At 49.4% G+C, this 24,397-nt stretch overlaps 1 protein-coding gene across 1 annotated transcript in view; it reads left to right on the forward strand.

Annotated features, from left to right (window-relative positions):
- Positions 1-22,659, forward strand: part of MEGF11 (multiple EGF like domains 11) — a 207,338-nt gene extending 184,679 nt beyond the window's left edge. Inside the window, exons 21-25 of the mRNA XM_067305228.1 lie at positions 878-996; positions 8,229-8,295; positions 14,111-14,167; positions 21,062-21,268; positions 22,008-22,659. Coding sequence (XP_067161329.1) covers positions 878-996; positions 8,229-8,295; positions 14,111-14,167; positions 21,062-21,268; positions 22,008-22,168 — 611 coding nt within the window. The 3' untranslated portion in view covers positions 22,169-22,659. The remainder of the gene's footprint in view (positions 1-877; positions 997-8,228; positions 8,296-14,110; positions 14,168-21,061; positions 21,269-22,007) is intronic.
- Positions 22,660-24,397: the final 1,738 nt, after the last annotated feature.

The raw sequence follows: 24,397 nt of genomic DNA on the forward strand, positions 1-24,397 counted from the left end.
GGGACGAGTTGCCACCCCAGCACTTCATTACCCTCACCACCTGAAAGCTTTTCCTATAACTAACCTCCTTCCAGCAATTTAAGCCCGTGGGTTATTAAAACTAATCCATTTATTTACTTCTTGCAGGGCTTGGCTGTTTAAATTATGTTGTTTCAGTTTAAATCTTTCATCTTTTCTTCCAATACTACTTTGAAGTATTTATCAATTTTTTATTAAACTGAAACCAGATTGATGTTTCCATTAGAACTGCCAGTATAAATTTGATGGCTTTCTTGGTAAATTATTTTGTTTGATAAATAAGTTCATAGGTTAAAGAGATGAAATAGATAAAAATGTCTCTAAGTGTAACAATACAATTACCGAAGTTTGCCTTTCAGTGCTGCAGCTTTTCTTTTTTAAGCCTTTGCACAAAAGGTTATGTAAAATATTTTGGACTCTTTGGTACAGTTTTAGCATTTTAATTAAAGGTTTCATCACTACAAGGGTTATTGTCATCAGGGGCTCTTACGTGTGCTTAAACTATGGAAGAAACTATGTTGCAGACCTACCATTTTCTGAGCTTTGCATTTCTTCCCTTCCCTGCAATGCAGTTGGACTGTGAGGAAGTACTTTTTAGTATCTTCAAAAAGATGGAACTCTGTATTCTTTAAATATTTTGCTTTTCTATCTTTATATTTAATTGGTTTCATACTAATAGTAAAGAACTTCACACCATGATAACGCAGGGTAGATTCAATCTGGAGATGTCTTATAACAGCCAGTGCTCTAACCAAATGCTTATCGTTTTTCTAAACTTGATCTTCTCTAGCATGTGTTCAGTTGCTTAAGTATCATTATGGCTTCCAAAGTATTTTGTGATGACTTGTTTTCTTCCCAGATCTATCTCAAGGTAGCGGCAGTGTACATTGCTTTTCCAATCCAAGCTACCACACTCTGTCATGTGGTGTGACTTCACGCTGCTTTACCAGTAATCTGGATGGAAACAGCTCCAGTAAGGTAGATATTATCCCACCCTGCTGTAGCCATGTTCTTATCAGTTCAAGGAAATACACCGAAGCAATGCCTGTCGGATGCTGCTCTCTGCCAGCACGATTTAAAATCCAGCGTAGCAGTATCCTGGCGCCGTAGCTCTGCTGGACGCAGAAAGGTCTGCTTTCCCTTGCGTGTATCTCTGTAATCTGTGCGTGGTAACTGGAGTGAGTTTCAGCACATGCCAGTATGGGTCCATAGGCCTTAGAGTCTCAGCAACTATAAGGTATGTTCATTTCTAGAAAAGATAAATTATCCACTAATAAAACAAAAGTAAATTAGAGAAGCATTAAGTCAGTGATCTACCTTTGCCACGTCATTGTTTGCTGGAGGAGTACCATGCAAATGCCCCTCGACACAGCCAAGAGGGCTAGGTGCAGGCAGGTATCTGGGGTGGGTTTGAACACTGCTCCCGTCCCAGGGCTTTCTGAGAGCTTCGCTGCTCCTTACGGCTCTTCAGTAGCGTTCTTTAGATTGTATTGCCCAAATGTCCAGTAGCACCTTGCTTATCACATGTTGCTATTGATTTCCTGTGACCATTCATGGACTGTACTATTATGAAATTCAATGTTTTAGCTATAGATTTAGATATGATAAATGGTAAGAGAGCACTTCCTTTAGAGCCATAATAAGCCAAGGTGGGGCAGGGGGAAGGGAACAGATGAAAAAGGAAATGTAATTGATTTAAGCAAGGATGTCAGCTTTATAGATGATGGTACTTGCAGGCTGTGTCACCTTAATCCAAATGTAGCTCTGCAACTAAAAAGCCACAAGAACAAGATTAATGCAAAAAAAGATACTAAGCTACTGAAAAGGGTATGCAAAAATATTTCCACATGTGTTCCTTTAAGACGTTTCTTGGTTATTAGAAGAAAATCTCATTGAAATGTAATAAAAAGGCTGACTCCAGAGATTTCTCAGAGAAAAGCTTAGGCAGATGTGTAAATACATTTTCCCATGTAGACAGTCCCCTTGCATCATGCATTTTTGCTCCCCAAATTGAAAGTGCAAATGCTCATAATGTCAAATTTAGGATGAACACCATGAGTGTGAGCCTGGACCACTAATCCTGTAGCAGTAATTGAAATGAATTCAGCAAAGGTCAAAGCAAGCACCCCTCTTGATTTGCGAGCCTGCAGAGCCAGCTTGTCACATAGCTACTTCAAACAGTCAGCTGCTGAAAAGAACTAAAACCCAAGTGATGCCTTTGGACCAGCCCGGAAGCTGTTGCCTCGCTGTGCTGCTGGCTATCAGGCAGTCGGTCAGAAGGTTGTCCTGCTGTTTAAAAAAGGAAAAACAATGGATCGGGTATTTTTAGGGCACTTACCAAAATGTATGGCCTGACTTTTCCTTTAGATCTCCCACCATCTTACTTATTCATGAGAATGCTTTGCAGCACTGAATAGCTGAGGATGGCCAAAAATATGCTGCTTCTCACTATGCAGTTCTCCAGCCAAGTAAGATAAAAGAGCATATAAAGCCCCTAATGGCTGCTTTAACGAGTTTCATTTCCTAATCAGTTTGGCTGGTGCCATTCCCACTTTCTGCAGGGAAATGTGCACAAGTTGTACTTGGAGGGTTCAGTTCTTTATAGAGCCAGCTGGGGTCACAGAGGAGCCAGCACAGATGCAAAAGGAAAAAATGCCGGAGGAGCTGTGAAAGGCTGAGCGGGGCCCTGGCTGGGTCCCCGCGCTGCGCTCACCGGGCGCCGTGCTCGAGGCGAGGGGCTGGAGCCGTTCCTCCAGCGCGCCCAGGAGACCGCTCTGGCGAAGGGACGCAGAGGTGACAGTGGGGACACGCAACCCTGCTCCAGCTGGAGGATCTCGCTAGGGTCCTCCTGCTGCTCCTCCTGTCCTCTTCCCTCCTTCTGTGTCTTCTTGTGCCTTTTCTCTCCTCTTCCCTTGTGCCCTCTCCACTTTATCTTCTCTGTTTCCTCTCATATCCACTTTCCCATGCTGTTTTTCTCACCCTTGATACATACATTTTTCAATTTTCCTTCCTACCTCTCCCTGCGGTTGCTGACCCCGCTGTTGCTATCAGCGCACACAGTGGCGCTTCCCGAGGGACGCAGGTGGGCAGGGGGCTGACAGCAGACACTAGCGAGCAGCTGCTGGAGACCTCTCCCTGGGGAAGGTCCACCACCGCCCCGAGGGCCACAGTTGGCGAGGCAGGTCTGTCTTCACCGGGAGTCACACCAAGCCTCCCAGCCTCTCTTACATGACCAAAGGGGAGGCCTCTCACCTCCTAATTTCCCCGGTAAAGGGGAGAGGAGGAGAAGAGGCTAAAAAAAGGCTGCGCTGCTTTTTATCTAGCAAAACAACTGCTGAGAGAGAGTCTGACTGCCATCTATAAATGCATCGGGGTAAACACCAGGAGGGAGAAGAGCTATTTAAGTTAGACGGCGGCTTTGGCACAACAACAAAATGAGGATGAACTGGCCACAGCTACATCTAGGCTGGGAGTTCGATTGCTAACATCAGAGCAGCGACTCTGGAAGGGCTTCCCAGTAGGAGTAACGGGGCAGAGAAACATGATCACTGTTCAGATGGCGCTCGAGCAGTTAGGTAAGAGATTAGGGCAAGGGGCTGGAGGCGGTGACACAGTGACCAAGGCCCTCCAAGCCTGGTGCCCCCAAGCCTGCTCCTGTTGCCAGCAGGAGTCAGCAGGATGGAGCTGGTCTCTGCGCAAGGTCCAGGAGACCGGTCCTGCATCCCTGGCATTCAGGAGGCGGTGGAGGGTCCCGGCATCCCAGTGCGACCTGTTAGCTACCAGCACCTTCGTGCGACAAATAAATGCTCTTCCCATGTGACTGAGCTTGCTAGTCATCTTAGGTGAAATACTGGTATTTTACTGTTAGTTTGGGAGAAGCCAAAATTTGACCCTTTGCCTCTTAGCTTTCCCAAGTAAGTATTGCCTTAATTTTTTTGTGTCTTGGGCAGCAGCAAATAATAATGATGCTGCAAGTTAGCAAGGAGGATGGTACATGAACTCAAGTGAAACTGTTGCAGAATTGAGGATTTTCCAAAGCAGATATAGATAAAGATGCATGTTTTCCTCCCTAACTGTGTCTTCACATCAGAGCTTTCATTGCTCAAATTGCTTTCATTGCTTTCATTGCTTGAGATCAGGTTTTCAAAGCTGCTGAGGACCTATTTCTCTCAGAGGGTGTTTGGTGGGACTGTTCCCTGAAGCACTCTCAGTGTGTCAAGGCCAGATCTATATTTGGGTTTTTGAATAGTGCATGAATTTAGGAATATATCTCACTTTTACAAATGGCTGCAAACGTGTGAAAAATATTCTGTATAAAACATGCGGCTACTGCAGTGATCTGTCCTGAGCAACCAGCGTATTCTCACCTTGCTCTTTTGCAGAGCTGTTAATTCCAGCCTCCCTCCCTACCAAGGGAGAACAGCATCGCCGTGAGAGCCCAGGTGATGCTAGTTTCTACAGACATCATAAAAATCAATTGTTATTAGATGCCCTGTGCTGAATTTTTAAAGCTGGCAGATTCACAGCTATTAAAGGAAGTTCTAAATTCTACCAAAGACTTCACATAAAATTAGAACTTGCAAAACAGAGGTCACTGGAAATGGTCTGACTGGATATTACCCAAATAATAAAAATGAATTCAACCAGCAAAAGCATTATTAAAATAGATTTGACTAAAATTTGCCCAAGAAAAAGGTGAGGACTGCAAATATAGAACAACTGCTTAGTGTTCAAGATGACCCTCTGAAACTTAGAAACACGGGCTTGGACCCTGGACACCCTGAAGTCGATAGTCAGGGCAGGTAATGGCAAAACTCTCATCAGTCTCTATCCTGCAGGTTGAAGGTATGACAGAGCTAGTGCAAGCACTTTGCCTAATTACCTTGGGTGCCTTAGACAATCTAAGCGTTGACAAATGGCATGTTGGTGAGGCGCTTGCCATTGCAATCTCTGCAGCTATCTCAGATGGGCAAATAATGACTTGTTTTCACTCGTGCAAGTTTCTCATTGATCTTAAAGGAAGTGTTGCCAGCTATGAGGCATTTTTAACCAGGTTGCTAAAATTACAAGGTAGGATTTTTTTAGTGGATAAATTTACTATGAAGTATTTTTCCTCTGGAAAAGCAATTTTGCTTCACAGTAAAAATTAAAGTATCTTCTAGCTTAAGAGAAAATGTTAACAAATTATACTGTGTTAACAAATGATAATAGCACAAAGAGACAGCTATAATCACATTTCTTCATAATTACTGCATTCTGAAAAACTTAGAAATGTCCCCAAATCATTTAATTAAAAAAATCAATTCTAGCCCATAGCTCTTCATGCCAAATTTTAGGTTTGTGAGCTGATTTATAAATCCTGCAAAAACAAGGCTTTTAATAGAAACTCCAAGATTGCAATAAATGTGATCTAAATGGTGCAGCTGGGTTGGAAATCAGCATTCATGTTATTGCCGCAAGTTTTAAAATAAAGAAAAAAAAAGCCGCGGGCTTAGCTGACGGCAAGTGACAATGAAGTTAGTGGGGCTGCACTGATTCGCCCTGGCTGGACCTGGGGCCAAAAGCGGAGGCTTCCTGCCTCTGCGAATACACTGCAAAACACTCTGCTTTGCATCGCCTCCTTGTTGCTTGTTTGGTCCGACTGCCCCGTCCGTCCGTCCGTCCGTCCATCCTGCATGTCCCCTGCCAGTGTTTATGGTCCTTGTCTCGGGGGAGTGAAGGAGCTGCTGAATAATAAAGAAATGACTCCTGGGTTGTCGGGTGGTGGAGTCCAGCTGCACAGCCCGTGCCAGGAGCAAGGAGGTGCAGTCACGGCCGCTGCTCTCGGGCCGTGACGGCCCTAGAAATATTGCAGGCAACCAGCGTTATCAACTTTCTCCCTGCTCCGGGCACGTCCTTGAGGAGGGCGGCTGGTGCAAAGGTGCCTAATGGGCTGCCGACGCATGTTACCTTGGTGGGAATAGAGAGAGGCACAAGGAGACGGAGCAGAACGAGGCAAAGCTATCGCTATCGCTGCGCTGCTGGTGCTGTCTTATGTGAGATTCATGGACTGCAGGGCCACAAGGGACCGTTGTGATCATCTGGCCTCGCTCCCCGCAGAGCCCAGGGCCCAGCGCCTCCCGCGTTAATGCCTCTTTCAAGGTCACTGCCGGTGGCTCAGCAACAGTGGCTCTTTCAGCCAGAGACTGTCTTTGAGACGGATTTGAAATGGGCTCCTTTCTCACCCAGCGTGCGGCCGTTAATCTCTGTGTGTGTGTGTGTATACATGCATATACTCTATGTATATGTACGTATATACATGTGTGTACGTGTGTGTGTATTTGTGTTAGCTGGTGTATCCATGCTATTATGGGTCCGGGATCCTGCTTCCAGGGATGGAGGTCAGCCCACTCGGAGCGTAGTTCCCTGCTTTGCAAATGATGAGATCTGTCTGTGTAAAAGCTTCAGCTGAATAGCTCTGCAAATACTGTGCGTTTGCTTGTGGAGCAACCCAGCTGTGTGTGCGTGTGTGTGTGTGTGTGTGTGCGCACACCCCTTTCTGCCTGTCATTGCCTTCTGCTGTGTCTCTGTGCACTGCTTGCACCGTGGTTTCTCCTGTGTTTGCATAAACCAGAGCATATTGCATTTGGTGTAAAAACACCTCAGACTGCTCTCTGCATCCCAGAATTCGGTCACTGAGGGCAAGGTTTTGCCTCTGGTTGTTACAAGTCTTCACCCAAATGAAACCCAGTTTCTCAGATCAGATAGGGGCTTCTAAATGCCAACACCCAGTTTGTAAAATAAGTATATTTCTCCTAAATGTGGGGCTCCTGGGAGGGAGCAGTTTGCAGACGCTGGCCCTGGCCCTAAGGGAGAGGCTGGCGAGCTCTGGGGCTCTGGCCTCAGCGAAGCGGCTCCATGACAGCTCGTGGAGGAGTGTCCACCTGGCCCCGAGGTCCTGCAGGTCCCCATCATGGTCCTGCAGGTCCCCGTCGCGGTCCGGTGGGTCCCATCCCGGGCTGTGGCCGGACACCAGCTAGCCCTGCTCCTCCGCTGCTTCTAGGGGCACTTCTGCACAGGAGAACTTGGGGGCTTCGGGTTTGTTCCTCATCTTTGTGAAGAGAGAAACAAAAATTAATGAGAGATCAGGAAAAATGAAATGTTCTGGCAACTTTGAATACTTTGCTTTAATTTCAGCCCACTTTAATCATTTTCCTGAAAAACGTCAGGGCTGAGCCATGCCACCTGACACACCAACAGGCAGCTTTCCCTGTCGGAACAGGCCCAGGGGAGCGACGGGAGCTCCGAAACTTTAAATCTTCCGACACAGGGGTGGGACGTGCCCTGACGCTGCCTCACAAGCAGCTGTGCTTTCAGCAGGAGGGGCTTTCGGGGAAAAACCCTGGGGAGCAAAACTCAGCAGCTTTAGCGATGCCACCTTGCTAGGGCGCCCCAGCTGCCGCCAGCCTCCCGGCTGTGCAGAACCCCCTCCGCCGCCCGGCAGGAGACCACGTGGACACCGTCGCCTCCCCGTCCAGCTGCGGGCTTCCCCTTGGGCTGTGTTTAAGCATGGGCTAGCTCCAGTTAGGCTTCGTTCTTAGCAACGGCCAAACAATCAAGAGTAGGTGCTTACCGCAATCGCGGTTTCACGTGCACCTCTGCCCGCGCCGGCGCCAATGCCGCTGCTCTGGCCGCCCGGGCAAACTGCGTGGAAGGAACATTTTTCCAGCGGTGGCAGCTGGATGGCAACCCTGGACTTGTCTGATTTTGCTGGCAGATCTGCTTGGGGCTTTAAGCCTTCTTATTTCCAATGTGATTTTCCTTGAATTGTAAGAAATCTCGTGCCCACGAATGCACGGCTGTATTAGTGACCCCCTTCCTTCCCAGCAGCTGCTGTCTGCATGTGTATGTGGGGGTTTTCGACGCGTGGTTGGTTTGAAACAGGCGGCATGTCGGTCCATTCACCCAGGCATTTGAGTCGGGATTACCCAAGGAAATCCTGTGCTTTCCTGCATGCTTGTGTTCATTGCTCGCTGAAGTGACTTACCTTTGTGATTTTCCCTAATGCTAGTGATCGACTGTCGGACTTTGTACCGATAAGTAGCTGAAATGGTGAGGCCATGGTGATGATAGTCATCTACCATTTTGATTCATGGCATCATGGGGCTGAAGTCTCGGGTGGGAACTGTCTGGTTCTGCAGCATTAACCCGTTATCATACTTTTTGAACAGCTCAGTAACAAACCCCTTGACAGAGAAACCGCAGACTGGAGACCCTACAGCTATCTGAATGAACTAGGTCAGTAATTTTTAAACAATTTAATTATTTTAGTAGACTTTAGAGCAATTCCAAATCCAAATCTGCCTTTCATAAAGGCATTAACAATAATGAAGAATATTGGTATTGTCTTTATTTCACGATCAGAATTGCCAGGAGTGAAAGATCAAGATTTTAAAATCGCTTCCTTTAGCACAAAGCACGGACTCGAACAGCAGAGTCAATACTCGCTCTAGGCTCGCTTCCCCGGCTGGTCGGTTGAACCATTCATCTATTCTATAAATGTTTTTTAAGGACAAACTTAGAACAGTGAAAATTCAAATTTGGGGGTTTTTTTTCTTTTGTGCTTAATACAGTTTAGTGCTGAATCTTGCCACTCAATAAACGCCTCTGTGCGGCCCCGGAGGGCACTGGCTCATGGGCTCGGCGCTGCCACCGCCCGGGTGCTCCTACCGGGGCCATTTTTTGGGCAGTTTTGAACCACCGGCCAGTGTGAACAAGCCAAGAGTGAGAGCTGGTTGCCCTTTCTCCATTTATTCTCCCTGGCTTCAGTTTTAACAGGGTTTTTAGCAGCTCTTTCTCAAAACCTAGCCAGGTTTAGTGCTTTGGCTGCTGAGCACTTGGAGTTTAGCTGGTCAGCGGCAGAAAGCTTTTCCCTTTCCTTTACTGGGATTACTAACATCCTTCTGGGAATCCACAGTGTGAGGGAAAGTGCAGTATTAAGTGGTATTATGGGATTTTTTAAGGTCAACCATCTCACAACTCACCTGGAGAAAAAAATTAACATGAGATCCCACCAGGCATCACATCCCATCACTGCTCCTTTGGTCACACACCATGGCTTGCTCCACAGACCGAGTTTTCCCTGCATCAGGAAAAATCACAAAATTGTAGGGCTTTGGTGCAAAGCTTTCTCCATCTCTAGCAACCATTAATGTTTTCTCCTCTATAGTAATCTGCAGAACTGCTCTTGTGCTTAGCTCTGATAACATGGAGAGTTGGGGGAGGTGAGGATTTCCAAATGCTCCTTGAATCAAGTTGATTTTCCCTTTCCCATTTTACAGCTTTACTCACTAGCTTTATTTGGTTTTCTCCTGTGGTGTCGTGAACTCCCTGTGTGCCACACTTGCCCTGCATTCTTGCATCTTATTTTACTGGCAGAAGTGGTGCTGAATGCTTTTGCAGTACAAATGATATGCAGAAGTGATAAATACTTCAATAAGTGATCTCCAGCAAAAATAGTAGCAATTTTTTCCATAGCATTTGGCAGCCCAGATTTTCATTTGAGACCTTTTTTCCTTGTTTCAAAATGCCTGTTTCACACTAAATGATAAAAATGAGATTTTTTTTTTTCCTTTCCTTCTCAGCACCAAAACTAATGTTTGTTTATGATATCTTTCATAACTTTTTATGCTCTTGCTCAGAGCAAGGCCATTTTTACACAAAATTTTTCATTTAACTGTGTTGCTTTTGTGCAATAAAAGTTGCAGATTCCCTTTATATCTGCAGATCACAGAAGAAAGGAAAAAAAAAAAAACTTAAATTTGAATTATAAACATTAAATGTAAGTGAAACCTAATAAGGTCATATGAGGGCTCTTGACCCTGAAGGAACATCACATATGAAAATACCGAAGAGTTAGAGGTGTACCACCTTCACATCCCACCATCAGCCCCAGCTTTTCCGGCACAGCTGCTCCGGATCGTGTGCAGGAATCGCGTCCCAGCATTGCGCAGCCTCCTGTTTACACCATGGCTGCACTCAGTTAAAAGGAGTTAGAAGAGGAGTGGGTGACAGCTCTGCTGTGACCCCGCAAAGTATTATAAACAGTAGATGTGGAAGTAAGCTACAGGTAGGGAAGAGGACTTCCAGGGAGACTGAGGAGAAATTCAGCATGGATTGAAACCCTCTTCTTGTCTAGTTGCCTCCTTGGTTCTTCAGCCAGCGATGCCACTTGCTGCAGCAGTGGTCCCAAAAGACAGGCTTTTCCCACCAACCAAGTGAGACAGAGCATCAGCTCACCAAAATGGCTTTAGTCTTGTTAGAAGCCTCAGAGACTTCTAACGTGTTTGTATGTTAGGTTGTTCTAACACACACACACACACACACACACACACACACACACACACATATATGAGGAGGTTTTTTTCTATACATATATACACACACGCGCATATATATATATATATATACACACGCATGTGTATATGTGTGTGTGTATATATAATGTGTGTATATATGTGTGTGTATATATGTGTGTGTGTGTGTGTGCGCACGCGCACATGTGTGTGTATAGTGGATCTTATCAGACTGCAGGAATTTTGCCCCAAATCTTTGCAGAACTTCCGTTGCCTGGTTTGTATCCTTTTCAACTGGGAGATGCAAGGAGCAGGGCAAAGGCTGTTAAAGCTCTTAGGAAGACAGAGAGCATTTAAATAACTCAGTGTCATCAGCATATTCTAAATGTTTCTGTTCTTGTTAGGTATTAGGATTCCTGCTGGAAAGGGACGTGACTAGAGAAGGCACAGAAACTTTTGGCAAGGAGCCGTGTGCCAGCAGGTCTGGTGGGTCAGCCTGTCTGTGAGGGTGCCTACTCCCATCTTAGTTCAACTGCTCTGTCACCCTACGTTATCACAGCTGGCACTGTGTGTTTCAAACACCATTTTTTCAGGCTTTTTCATAGAGATAATTGTATGTGTTAAGCAGAGTTGGAGGACAATGGTGAGCACATTTCAGATAGCAACATCCAGCGCACAAATAATTCTCACAGACGGGTGGTGGAGAGATGGGCATTTGGGGAACCTGTGGTGCCAGGGAGAGGAGGCTTTGGCAGCTTTGCGGTTGTTGCTGGTCAATGCAACCGTGTGCCACTAGCCACGGGGATGGCTTGTCTTTGCGCTGCTGCGTGCTGCTCTCGGCGCAGAGCTGGGGCTGTCGGCCGCGTGGCGGCTCTGGCTTGCGCTAGTCCATCTGCGTTAAGCAGTTGCAGAGTCCAGCTCCTATTGCGACCAAGTCAAAAGCCTTAGACTACTCACTGGGTGTGGAAAAGATTGTTGTGCTGCTTGTAACTCAAGTGTTGGACACAGCAAGCGCTAAACAAGACTGGTTTTATCTCTTATGGGGTTTTCTTTAACACCAGCCCTCGATGCAGAGACTAAACGTGTTTTGCAGTACATCTTGAGTGACTCAAAGCTGCATTTATCCCACAGGAGGACTGAAGCCACAAAGTTTGATTCAAAGCTGACTTTGCATTTTCTCAAAGCCAAGAGGTGTGGAAAAATATCGCAGGCTGCACCTCTGATTTCACCCCAGCAGCTGATTTAGCGTGAGACATTAACCTGAACTTTCCTGAAGGGCCAGATTGCAGGCCTGCTGAGGCCTTCTCCACGTTACCTACTTCTGCAGTTTACAGACTAATGGTGCCATCATTCATTCCACCTCTTGAGGAATGTAATGAACACACAAAAATGGGCTATAAAAGCACAGAATTATAACAGAGACAAAATATGACTAAGGGCAGATTTAAAGGAAACAGGCTGGGAAGGGCTTTGAGGGATCCCGTAGCCTTCCCAAGGCAGGATCGCCTCTCCCTGTGTCCTTCCGAACAGGCGGCTCTCACCTTTTCTTAGAAATCCTCCTGTGATGGGGATTCTCGGTTTTTCCGCAGCTGCTCTGGAGTAAGCGAGGACGGCCGGCGAGCATAGTGACATGCTCTTCCACAGCCCGGTGAGGGCAAGCGCTGCCTGGCACTGGCTCTGAACCAGAAGTCAGGTTCACTCGGGCCAGCGCTGGGTCCATATGGATCCTGCCCTCTTGGAGGGCTCACAGTGGGTCGGGGGTCTCCAGAGCCGGCACAACGAGCTTGCTGCTGCTGCAGAAGCCCGCGTGGCCATACCTGACGTTGCCCATAGGCCTGGCAGCAACGCTGGTGGAGCTGAGCTAATCAATTGATTAAAAATGATCAGAAGGTGGATTCCTTCAACGCTGAGCCACAAAAAAAGTGCGGGTTGATATTGCTGGGTCCTCCTGGCACCCCCAAGGGCTCAGGCCTTGCCAGTCTTTGTTCAGGTCTAGGACTTTGCAGTCGCAATGGGGACACCTCTGTAAAGACCTCATGCGGATGCTCAGAGCAGATGCACCGTTATACGCACATTGATTGACTATGCAGCGAGCACAGCTAACTGTTCCAGCATAACCTCTGTTTTGATAAGTCATGAAATCATCATGGGCCTTAGCCTAGACATCAGGATGTTCTCATTAAGGCCCAGTAGTTACGAGAACACTGTCCTACAGGATCGCTCCTATTCCTGTTGTTTATCTCTAACTTCTTTGGCATGGCTTGTCAGAATTTCAGCTTACTGGGGCGGACTAGGTCATGGTCCCAAGCAAGTCACTCATCTGGGTCTCGTGAAGTCAGCGGCTCTTCACATGCATCCTCAGGCAGGGAGCACAAGCCCTGTGGACATGAACCATGGGATGAATCAGCTCCGTCCTCTGTACTCAAGAGTCTCCCGTAGCAAAATGCAGGAGAGCCAAAAAGCACCCAGATAATGCTGTTAGGTGACGGAGTTTCCCCACTGTGCTAGGAAATGGCTCATAAGGAGCAGTGGAAAACAAAACGGAAAGCTCCTTGGATGGTTTTGTGGGCTCACTCCAGGCCAGAAGGGAACGAGCACCGTCCCACACGCAGTCATGTACCTCCAGCCCTTTTCCCATGCTTGGCAATGGTGACTCTGAGAATCAGAGCACAGGTTGTTATCATCTCTGATGTGTCATAACACAGCAATTGTCTTATTCGGTGATTTTTCCTTAGTTAGCAAAAAGCCAAAGTTGCCACAAAAAAAGGAGCTGGGATGGCACTGCCAGCGGTGGTGGCAGTTCTTTCTTTAGAGACCAGAGGACATGCAAGGACAAATAACCAGGAGACTTCTGGGACACGCTGTTTGTGGAGCTCTTTTAACAACATAACTAAGTTACTTGATGGTGGATACTATAAGCCACTAAGACATTTCTATTTCAGTAACCAAATTTGTGTTGATTTTGCTAGTCAATAAGAAATATCAGACTATGATGTTGTTAAAAAATTTAAAGACTTATATTAGATTTTCCTTTGACCTGATTGATATCTAGGATAATTTTCAATAGTGAAAATGGAAAAGGTTTCCATCCCCTTCCACCTCTGCCTGTGTAAGTAGTGGCAAGTTCTGCAATCGCTTAAGGCAGAAGTCTTTGCTATCAACTCCGCACTCTTAATTGCTGCATTTTCAGCCTGCTGTAGTCATTCAGGGACACGTCTCACAGCAGTTATTGAATTGTGCAAATTTTAAAGCAAAGTCATGTAAACTAATTTAGAACTATCGTACACACCGTCTTGGAATCTGAGACTGTGAATTAAATAACATACTACCCACCAAGGAAACAAAGCCTAAAATTAGTCGCAGAGTAATGTAATGTGACCTGCGGGCTAAAACTTGAATTGATCTGTTTTGGGTTTCTTTTCTCTATCTAACAAACACAGTGATTCAGTAATGAACATACCAGCAGGTGTTTTTTCTGTTCTCCTGACAGATAGCTATCCTTGGTAATGAGCAGTGCCCTGCGTCAGGAAAGCCCTCCCTTCCAGGGAGGCTCTTAAGCATATGCATAATTTTAGGCATGCCCAGAAACCCCACCGAAGCCGAGTAGGTGCTTACAGCTAAGGATGTGCTTAAGAGCCTCCCTAAATGAGGGCCTGGATGTACAATTTAGAGGAAAGAATATATGCTGCTCAGTAGTCAAAGCAACCCAATTTACATAAATATTTATTTGTTTTCCATTATATATCATTTTTATGCAGGTGCTTGTGGGATGGATAGACGTCAGAACACATACATAATGGAAAAAAGCTTCAAAGGTATGGTATCCAGTGCCTGCAGCCACCCTGGCAAAGAGTGTGAGGAGGGTGTCGTAGCCGAGGTGAGCTAGGAGCTCTGGGCACCCGGGACAGTGGCCCTGCGCAGACAGAGAGGGACAGAGCAATCGCCCACGCAACGCGCCTGCTTGGCTCAGCTGGCAGCGCTCCTGACTCCAAGCCACAGGTCTGGGGCCCGAAATTATGGATGCAAGTCTCCGCGCGGCCGGCGGCTCCTGCCTCGGCAAGGCAGCACAGGAGGCTACAGGAGGGCTTTGCTGCAGGGCAGCAGGTGCAGGTGGAGCTCGCTGGCCAGGGGAAGCTCTGTTAGAAACCAGCTGCCGTCCTACAAGGCGGCAATTGCTGGCGATGGCCTGGAGCATGTGCCCACTAGGTCATGGCTCCGTAAGGCTCTTTGGGCATCCTGAGCTTGGACAAGGCCACTAGGAAAAGAAGCTGGCCTTTACCTTATGGCCTTTGCAGAAAGAAAGGGATAAGTGGCGCTTGAAAAATGACCTCAGGATGTTAATGTGTCATGTTGGCACTGAGGAGGTCAATGTACACTGATTCCAGAGCAGGTCCAAAAAGGGGTCGTAGATGATTCACGTGAGCAAGTCCCAGTGTTTTGAGATTTCAGTCATTCTCCAGGTTTACATAGAAAATACTCTGGTTATGTATATGGACTGTATGGCACAGTGAGGGCCAAGGTCCAGACTCCCACGAATACGGACATGCTTGGTTCCCACGCTGGTGCTAACACCTTGGACGTGGGTCCAAGCCCACGCAGCTCTGGGGCCTGGGCTGGGGCTTGGCTGGTGCCCAAATGGGCCAGGAGATGGAGCCAAGAGGCTGCCTCATCCTGCAGGCACAGGATTCGGGCTGTGGCCCTTGATTTGAATTTGAGGGCGCTGTGGCTGTTTACACAGCTAGAAATATGGAAATATCGCTGTCATTGCAGGAAGGAAACACCAAACAGCCTCTTTCGATTACGCATTTGACTTGGATTTGGCTGAGCATGACATGGTCCTTTCCCAGGTAGCTCGTTTCAAGATCCCCCACTGGTCTACTGTAGCCAAGGTGTTACAGAGCTGGACTTTTATCCGAATTGCTAAGGATGCCAGCAAATATAAAGCTGGGCCACACAAAGAGCAATGATCACTTTATAGCCAGGCCTGGAGAACACTATGCATTTTGTTCCCACTACTTACAAAATATAGCAATATAACATTTAGTAAAAAACATCACCTTACAACACAGAGTCACTGAAGGAAACGAGTAATATGGGACTAAATCTTTCTCAATAAGGATGAAATTAAAATATTAAAAGGGTTATGTATGCATAGTTGCCTCTATCCACTGGTTTCAGCTACTTGAAAGATTCGCTTTTTCAGCAAAAAGATCTTTTTATAGTAAAATTAGTTTAAACTAATTAATTAGTTCAAAAATCAGTTTAAACTAAATTGCTATGTTTATAAAGTAAAAAACCCGCACGAACCCCTGCAGTAGGAATTCACATCCATAGACACAGTCACGCAGAGCATAGGTACCAATGTGAAAAAGCATCACAGTAACAGGGAGCTGTGAGAAGTGTTTGCTACTGCTATATATGTTGTTTATTATTTAGGATATGAGCCATTTTCTTTACATGATTATTTCCTGGTGGATTCAAAAAAAAATCAGGCCTAGAAGCCATGTCAGAGAAGTTAATGTTTTTTTGGTGGCTTCTTTAGCCACCCCAAATGGCCACAGCGAGCGCTGGCAAGGGCAAGGCATTGACCTGGTGAGGAGGTACCAGGCCCGCAAGGACACACCGAACTCCCCAAGGTTTTTTGGGGGGGGGGTCAAACACCCAGGGAGTTCCCAGCTGAGACTTCTGTGTGCACCTTTGAACATCTAAATGTTTCTGATGGTCTAGTGGGAAGTTTCCCGGGTTCAGGCAAGCCCGGGGATTCAGTGTTAGCTTGGACACTTTGGCTTTTCTCCAGCTACTTGGGCTCTCGCGCTCCAGCGGCCTCTAGGAAATTACTCATCTGCACAGCTAGACCATAAACACCGACTTTAGACAGCAGCCCTCAAAATCCAGGCGCAGCTCCTGCTCCCGCCCTGCCCACAACTCCTCGGGAAGCCGCATGGCGAGCAGTTTCTATCCTCCTCGCCTGCCGGGCCTTGCGTCAGCCCCGACCAGCCAAGCGCTTCGGAAAGCCGGAGGGAAAGCAGCCTCCGAGCCGGGCTGCTCAGCTAAAAGCAACTCTCGGGCCCAAAGAGTCAGCAGAAAGCTGGGCCAGGCAGCTGCTTCGCTTTTAATCCGCGTTTCTGCACTTTGCGGATGGTGTCTGCTCCCACCTGCCCTGCAGCCGAAGGGCTGCGCGCGTCCCCGTCCCAGCCGGGCTGGCGCAGGCGCCTGGCACCGAGGGGGCTCCCGTGGGCCGAGGCTGCGGTCACACCGCTGGGGCTGTCCGCCAGCCCCGTCCTCCGGTTTCGCGCTGAGCCTGCTCCCGAACTGCTCCTCACGTTACGCAGCAGAGTCACCCGCCGGGACGGGAGACGCCGGGGGCTCCCGCACTTCTCCGGGCTGGGCTGCCCCAGCGTGCAGCGAGCAGGGCGGCCGGGAGAGGGGCATCCCTTGGGCGTCCCTGCTGCAACCCCTCTGCGGCCCCGCTGCGAGTGCAGGCGCGGGGCGCAGGGCACGGTGGGTTTAGGCACGCTGTGTCTCCAGCGTCACCCCGGGCAGGCGGGAACAGTCGGGCAGCGCAGGGCTGGATGCTGTAGTGCTAGCTCTGAGCCCTGTGGCACGTCGTGACAGTGGCTGGACAGTCACAAGGTCTTAAGAGCTAGCACAGCAGTTCCTTTTCCATGCGTGGTATTTCAGTGATACCATTTCCAAGCTTTTCTTTGCAGCTGAATCCTTATTCATTTATTTTTAAGGAATGCTGATGCACTGGTGGCATCATGACTTCAGGCACTAACATTTTAAGGGAAAAAGATAACTAACCTTTGCATGATACCCACTAAAATCCCAGCGGCTGGAAACGCCGGTGCACTTATCTCAGGAAGGTGCAGCTTTGTTCAGCTCGTCTCATTTGTTTGCTGTGCGGGAACGCTTCTGCACAGCTGTATCGCACTGGGCTGAAAAGCAGAAAGAAGCCGTCACTATATTACTGTCACAGCAGTGGTGAAGGTTAGCTGGGTTAATGAAAGCCCCAGAAAGGCACTCGCGCTGAATGTCATCCCGAACTGTGATTAAATGGTAGGAGAGCAGGTTTCACCTGTGTACATCGTATTTCCACAGCTCTTCTGACGTGGCAGCAGGTACCGAGTCTGGTCGTTATTCTGCCAGAGGACGTTCAGGGCAAAAGCAAGAGTAAACCAGTGCAGGGGAGGCACAAGTACGTTTAGAGACCCTAGAAACAAAAATAAAACTGACTTCAAAGGTTTGGTGATCGGTGTCCAGGCAACACAGGCGACGGGGAGGTCAAAATCGGAGCATGTGCCTCCCGTTTCCGTAGCGTGTCCAGCGCGATCACAGCACGTGCAGCTGACGCCGGTGGCAGCCCCGGCAGGTTGAGCGCCGCGCTGCCGCGAGCGGTCCTGCCCCACCGGCTACGCGGGCAGAGCAAAAGGCAGCATCTCCAGAGCTGCAGCGCTCGCCCGCGGCCCGCGGGATGCCTGGGCTGCAAATTTATAAATACATTTGTTCCGAGCTAAATTAATTCACAGAATGAGATTTGACAGTTGATGCCAGACTTTTTAATTAGCCCCAAATTACTTTAATGACAAAACGACTCAGATGCTTCCACATCCCTTAGAGTTAAATTCAGAGAGCTCTTGCACATAATGTGTCTCGTGGGCTAACGACTCCCTGGTGTATAGCGCATTGCCAGCCATGCGCTGTGCTCCATAAATTAAATTCCATTCGGAGCTAAGGGTCTAATCTCTAGCTAGACACGTAGCTCCCATTTACGTCAGCGGGAATCGGCTCTTAGGGATGCTGTCTCTCAATATCTGCTGGGAAAAGGAGGGCAGGAGAGGCCCAGGGAGTCCGGTGAGCCCAAGCGCCATTTCGCTAGTGCTCCTGCGCCAGCGCTGCCGCCGCGGTCCGAGGCACGCCTGCCTCGCTATCCGCTGCCGCGCTGGCACGGCTGCAGCTGAGCTCTACTTTAGGAAGATAAAAGTAGCTGAGCTGGACTTAATCATACACATCAGGAGCTGGGGTTTGGCCTACGCCGGCTCCAATGTGCCTGCTTTCGTAAAAAGCAGCAGGGACTCACGCAGCTATTTATCTGCATGCTCCAAACAGCCCAGGCAGGACTGCCTTTTGGGCGTTTCTTTGATTTTTCTCCCCCACCTTTTTGACTTTAGAAGCTAGCGTTCTTTTATAATCTATGTTTTATGAGTTTAAGCCAAACCCAGTTCTGATGTGTTGTTCCCTTCACGCTGCGGTGCCTGCAGGCAGAGCTTTCCGGTGGGCTCCCAGGGACCCGGCAGCCTCACGCTACCCTCGGAGCTTGCTCTGGCCTTTCCTCCTTGCTCTTTCGGAAAGCTACACGGACCCACTCGCGGCTGTCCGGGTTTGGTAATCCTGCCCTTCGGCCCCTGCGCACAGCCACTCATCAGCACGACTCAGGTCAGAGATGCACGTCTGCGGCAGCCTTCCCTTGCGAGGCCGCCAGGCTCTGCCTAAGGGCACGTGGTCAGCGCCCCGCGGAGCTGCGACTTGCCGGCAGGCAGAGCTGAGACGCTCTTTTGCTAGCAGTGAAATTTCAGCCTCGGGGCTGAGTCTCTCCTCTTCCTCGGGGCCTGCGTCCCTGCCGCGGCGAGCGCGCCCGCGCTGTGAGCGCAGGGACCGTGCGGCTCCTTGCCTCCGCGGCGCCAGGCTCAGCCCCGCACAACCTTCCCGGCAGCACACACTGAAGAACGGGGACCGGTACGAATAGCACAGGTATTTTCAGCCTAAAGAGTTTCATTTTATTATGAGATTTGTGTTTGTCTATTGTCTCCTTGCCTTTAAACACTAACAGACCCGAGTCTGCACGGCACCGTAACGCAAGTCGTGTGTGCAGCAAAAGCTAACGACACTGTAATCGCTCCTGTATGAAGCCTTTGGTTTTACAGGGTTGCTCCATTGCTCATTAGAAGGAGAGGACAGATTTTCACTGACTTGCCTTTCCCGGGCTCGGGTTGTTGAAGCTGGAGGGCCAAACCCTGCCGCCGGTGGCCAGGGAACGTTTTTGTTGCTTTGGTTCCTGTCTCCGGCGCTGGAACAAAAGGGAATTGTTTCATTTTGAAGCCAAGGTGTTGTTAAACCTCACCCAGCCTGAAGTTAGACTAGGAGTTTCTTAATTTTATGACTAAATAATCGCTGTACTGGTGCCGGGGACTCTCCCAGCCCTCACGTCCTTTACGGTGGTCCAGCGCCGGTGTCCTCTGCAGCAGAACTGCCTGAGCCGCTGCTGAGCTGCCGTCAGGGCGGTTGCAGCACACCTGAGCGCTGCCGAGCCTAACGATTTGCTCATACTGCTGAAATTGGGGCACAGCAACGCAGTCCCTTGCTGCAGGCCACCGGCTACGACCGGACCCCTTGCTTCGGCCTCCCGCGAGCGCGATCCTCCGGCTGCGCCACGGCAAAGGGCACGAGTCCACCGCGGAGCAAAGGGAAGCTGGCGAGGGCGTTAGCGGCCCGGGGAGGCCGGCCGGCCACGGAGACGAGTCTCTTGGAAGGAGAAGCGATATCTTGTTGTCTGTCTATTTCTTAACCTGAATTTCTCTTTTTGTCTCCCATACTAGACAGCGGGGGCAACTGGGATTGCAGCTATTTTGCAAGCCCCGCTATTTCACCAGGAGTATTTCATATATACCAGGATCTGCCTTTGTACTGTAACCCAGCACAAGAAAATGCCTCATCTTTCATTGCATCGCTCTAATTCTAAATTAATGGCACTGCCCAGCAGGATGCACACAGCAGCAATGGCACGTTCTTAAATGTCAATGTTAAGACATATTTATTCTCTGTTGTTTTTTTCCTTTTAATTTATTTTTTTAAAGCAAGACTGGCGCTGTACCTTGCAGCAGGCTGGCGTACCCCAGCCAGGGTCAGCGGCAGGGGAGACCGGAGCTACGGCCGTCAGGCCAACCTGCTTCTCCCCCCGTAGCGCCTCCGCTGCTACAGTCCCGTTTGCTCCAGCCGAGGGGAGGGGAGCAGAAACGGCCACAGCACCAGAGAAAAAAGCAGCAGCGAGGTGCTGGCGGAGGCTTGTCACCCTGCGGAAACCCAGGCGGCCTCTGGCAGGAGCAGCCTCCTCCCGCAGTCTTAATGGCAGCAGGGGATACGAAGAAATCGTTTCCTCCTGGTGCTGGGTAGCCCCAGAAGTCGGAGCTCTCGGGGGACACGCGCTCACGCGCCACGCTGATGCGGCTCTGCGCCCGCTGGAAACGTTTTGCTCTCAAACGCGCGGCGTTTCGCGCTGAGCCGAGCCCCCGGGACGCTGGCGCTGCCGCCGGCCCCCGCAGCCGCTGCCCGCCGAGCTGCTCGCGACGGCGCGTGCGCGGGGCGCTGCACGGGCGCGCGGAAAGCGCGGCGGGCACAAAAACGCAGCTCCTTAGGAGTCGGGGGGAGGGAGGGAGGGAGAAGACTGCCACCAAAAATTAAATACTGCAGTGAACGACAACCAGAACCTCTTACAGGAAAACCTCCAGTACTGAGCAGGGTTTTTCTTCCTGCTAAGTGAATTGCGGATGCGAAGGCTTGGACAGCCCCGAGCACAAGCGCTGGGTGTCTGTGCTGGATGCTTCGAGGACCTTCCTTTGCCCCCTGCCCCGTCTCCCCCGCCTTTCCCGCAGAGGGTCGGCCGTAACCAACCCGGGAAAGCTAAACCCCCCCGCTCTGCTCGTGTTTTGCAGATTACATGAAAGAATCCGTGTGCAGCTCCAGCACTTGTTCTCTGAACAGCAGTGAAAACCCATACGCCACCATCAAGGATCCCCCCATTTTAACGTGCAAACACTCCGAGAGCAGCTACGTGGAGATGAAATCACCTGTCCGCAGGGAGTCCCCATATTCCGAAATGCCGACTTCATCGACCGCCAATAAAAACATCTACGAAGTCGGTAAGCGGCACAGGGCGCAGCGCTGCCTCGCGGCAGCTGAAAGGGCTCAGCGCCGAGCTGGTTATTCTCCCCTTGGCACATGCGATTGCTCTTCTAATTCACGTGTATTCAGATGCTGCTTTTTGCCCTTACCGGCGCCGACAGCAGGGCGGAGGGAGGCGCTGGCGCGGGGCCGAGGTCCGCACATCAGTGTGCAGCTTTGGTAGCCGCGCGCCGGGGCAGAGGCCGCGCCGGGGCTGCGGACGCGAGCGTGAGACAGCGCAGAAGAGATCGTCCCCGCTCCAGCACGGCCACCCCGGCGCAGAGCTCGGCACTGGCCAGCTGACGCTGCCGGCTCGGAGAGAAACAGGCCAGTAGTGCCGAGCCTCTGCTGTCCGTCCGCCTGCCCGCCCACGGGGCCGCGCGCGGTGCTGGAGCTCTGCAAGGCGAGGCAGGCGGAGGGGGGCCGCAGCACCCTGCTCGCGCGCTCGTGCTTAAAGCTGCTGCAAGGTCCAGCTGCTGGATCTTGAAGAAGCAAAAGCGCTGGTCTTTCGAAGACGTCCTTTGCTGGGCTTTGGGAACTGCTCGCCCTTGGACCCGTTTGGGCTTAATCTCCCTGGTCTATCACGTGCGCTGCTCCATACGGTGTAGCAAAGCCGCGCAGGGCAGCGTTCTGCATTTATGCCAAAATGCACGAGCAGAGTAATTAGTTTTGGGATCCCTGCTAGTTACTCTAACCTACTTCTCCTTGCTTCCGCAGAGCCCACCGTCAGCGTGGTCCAAGACGCCCGTGGCCGGAGTGCCAGTTACCTCCACAATCCATACGACCTGCCTAGGAACAGCCACATTCCTAGTCACTACGACCTCCTCCCCGTCCGGCACAGCCCGACGCACGGGCCCTCTTGGGACAAGCAGTCCTAAAGGGATAAGCTTCTCCGGCACACTGTGCCGCGGATATAAACTTCAAGGAAGCAAAAGAGAAGTCAATCCCTTTCCGAGCTGCAGGACGCTGGCGCGCCGCGGACCTGTCTCACACAAGGACCTGACGTAGCGGGACGCCGGCTTGGGCCAACAGCTGCTGCATGATGTTATTTAAAAAGACGTTTTTATATGGGTCGCAGGAACTAACGGGAACCTCCTGCACATGTGGCTGGAACACGTCACCCGGGAAAGGTGCTCACAGGCTCCAGCCAAAAACTATCCACGGCGTGTTCTTACCCTGGCTTTGCTGTAAAATAAAACACAAAAACTTTCTAAGTAGAAGCACTTAGAGTACAGACGGACATTGCTACCACCTGCATTGAGAAACCTTTTGCTGTTAGGAACAAGATGACTAGGATTATGCTGGAATTTATTTTACATCTTTGTCATGGAAACGGACATTTTTCCAAAAGAAAGCAGGGAATTTTGCAATTTCGTTCAGCTGCATTGTGTGGAAACCTCCTGCACTGCCATTGCCATGTGCATCCTGCTTGGCTAATTACCACGCAGACCATGCTTGGTAATTAGCTCTGATATGTTCATGTTTATATTAAGTACCAGGGTATTTGAGTAGAGGAACAGTACATACACCCATTCTGTGCAGTTTTACAACGTAACATCTTCACAAACATCCAGAGATCTTTAAAGCTTGACAATGATCGAGTTTAACCAATGAATCTTATGCCCAGCTTACCACATTATTTTTTTTAAACAATCTATAAAATACTTCGATTGGTATAGATATGCTTTAATTTTCCTTATACAGCTTCTACTTTACCAGATAAATGCGCCAGATCTGTCAGGTGGTGCAAACGGACCCAGCTGCATTTGCTTCCATGGAACTACGCAGGTGTACACAGACTAACGCTGGTTTATTTTCCTTCCATAATGCTACGACACCTGGGCTTCTCTGGACCAGCTTTACAGACCTTCTCATCATGATTCAGCTAACAGCACGTACCAGTTATGATACACCCTTTAATTTTGTCTGCATTACCATGTAGTGCAACTTTATCCATTGATGATTCTACCTGAAATGTCATTAAATTAAGCTGAAACTGGGTTTGCTTTTTCAGCAGCTGTTTGTGAAATATTTATCAAGGGGTTGGCCGATGGTGAAGCTTTGGACTAAGCCACCGTGATTATTTTTTGTAACCTTTATTGACCTAGAAAGTAGAATCCTTGCTGTTAAGCAGTTCCTTGTAGATTTTGAGCATGAAGTAGTATTGACTCTAAATATGTAATTTTATTAGGCAAACGTGGGAGTAGCAAGTTGATTGCTTCTTAAATATATAAAAAAAATTCTGTTGCACATTCGCCAGTCTGATGGAACTCTAGGAGAAAGCAACCAACAACGATCAGTCTGTTTAAAGCACGATACGCCAGGCTGCTGCGCCGGGCTACGCGACCGGTAAGAGAAGCCCGAGCGGCTCCTCGCGGCCGGCTTCGGGCCCGCTCTCCCCCTCGCTGCTGGGCCGAAGCGTCCTGGCAAGCGGCACCGAGCCGCTGGCAGCGCCCGCGGCAGCCCAGGCTGCGCTGCAGCAGCGCCCGTGACACGCTCGCCTCGGGGCGCGGGGGCCTGGCGGGGCGCAGCGGGGTTGGCTCTGGCCCCGCCGTGCAAACCCCGAGTCTCTGCAGGGAGGCAGCCGAGCTTAACCCCAGAAATCCTCCCCCCAAGGCTCAGAGAAGTAGATTTTCATGTTGCAGGACAATGCATAAGTATTTACCTGAATGCTGCATGCATGCATGCACGGGGGCAATGACCGACCAGCAATAGCAAGTTTGTTTTCCAGGAAAGCCTTATTTGAGATGTAACTAGACAATTATTTTGCAGGGCCAGTAGGGATATATTTCACATACACATATAGAAAGACTTACCTCAAAAATACCAAGAGAAAGGCAGTTCATGACAAAATACTCATGTTAGAGACCTACCTTGGCACCTAGCACAAGCAGTCTCCGCTGCCAGCCCGACCGATGTGTGTGTGCGTGTCGCTGTACATTTTGAGATGAGATTCTGGAGAGCAGAGATGCGCTCAACTTTTTTTCAAAGCTGGATTTTCAAACCAAATGAAATGATGTGCATAGAGTTTAGCAGGAAAAAGAAACAAACAAACAAAAAAAAGGCAAAGCAAGTACATTCTTGTATATTCGCATTAGTTTAGAAAA

This window comes from Apteryx mantelli, chromosome 15 (genome assembly GCF_036417845.1).
Source record: "Apteryx mantelli isolate bAptMan1 chromosome 15, bAptMan1.hap1, whole genome shotgun sequence".
NCBI classification, from domain to species: Eukaryota; Metazoa; Chordata; class Aves; order Apterygiformes; family Apterygidae; genus Apteryx; species Apteryx mantelli.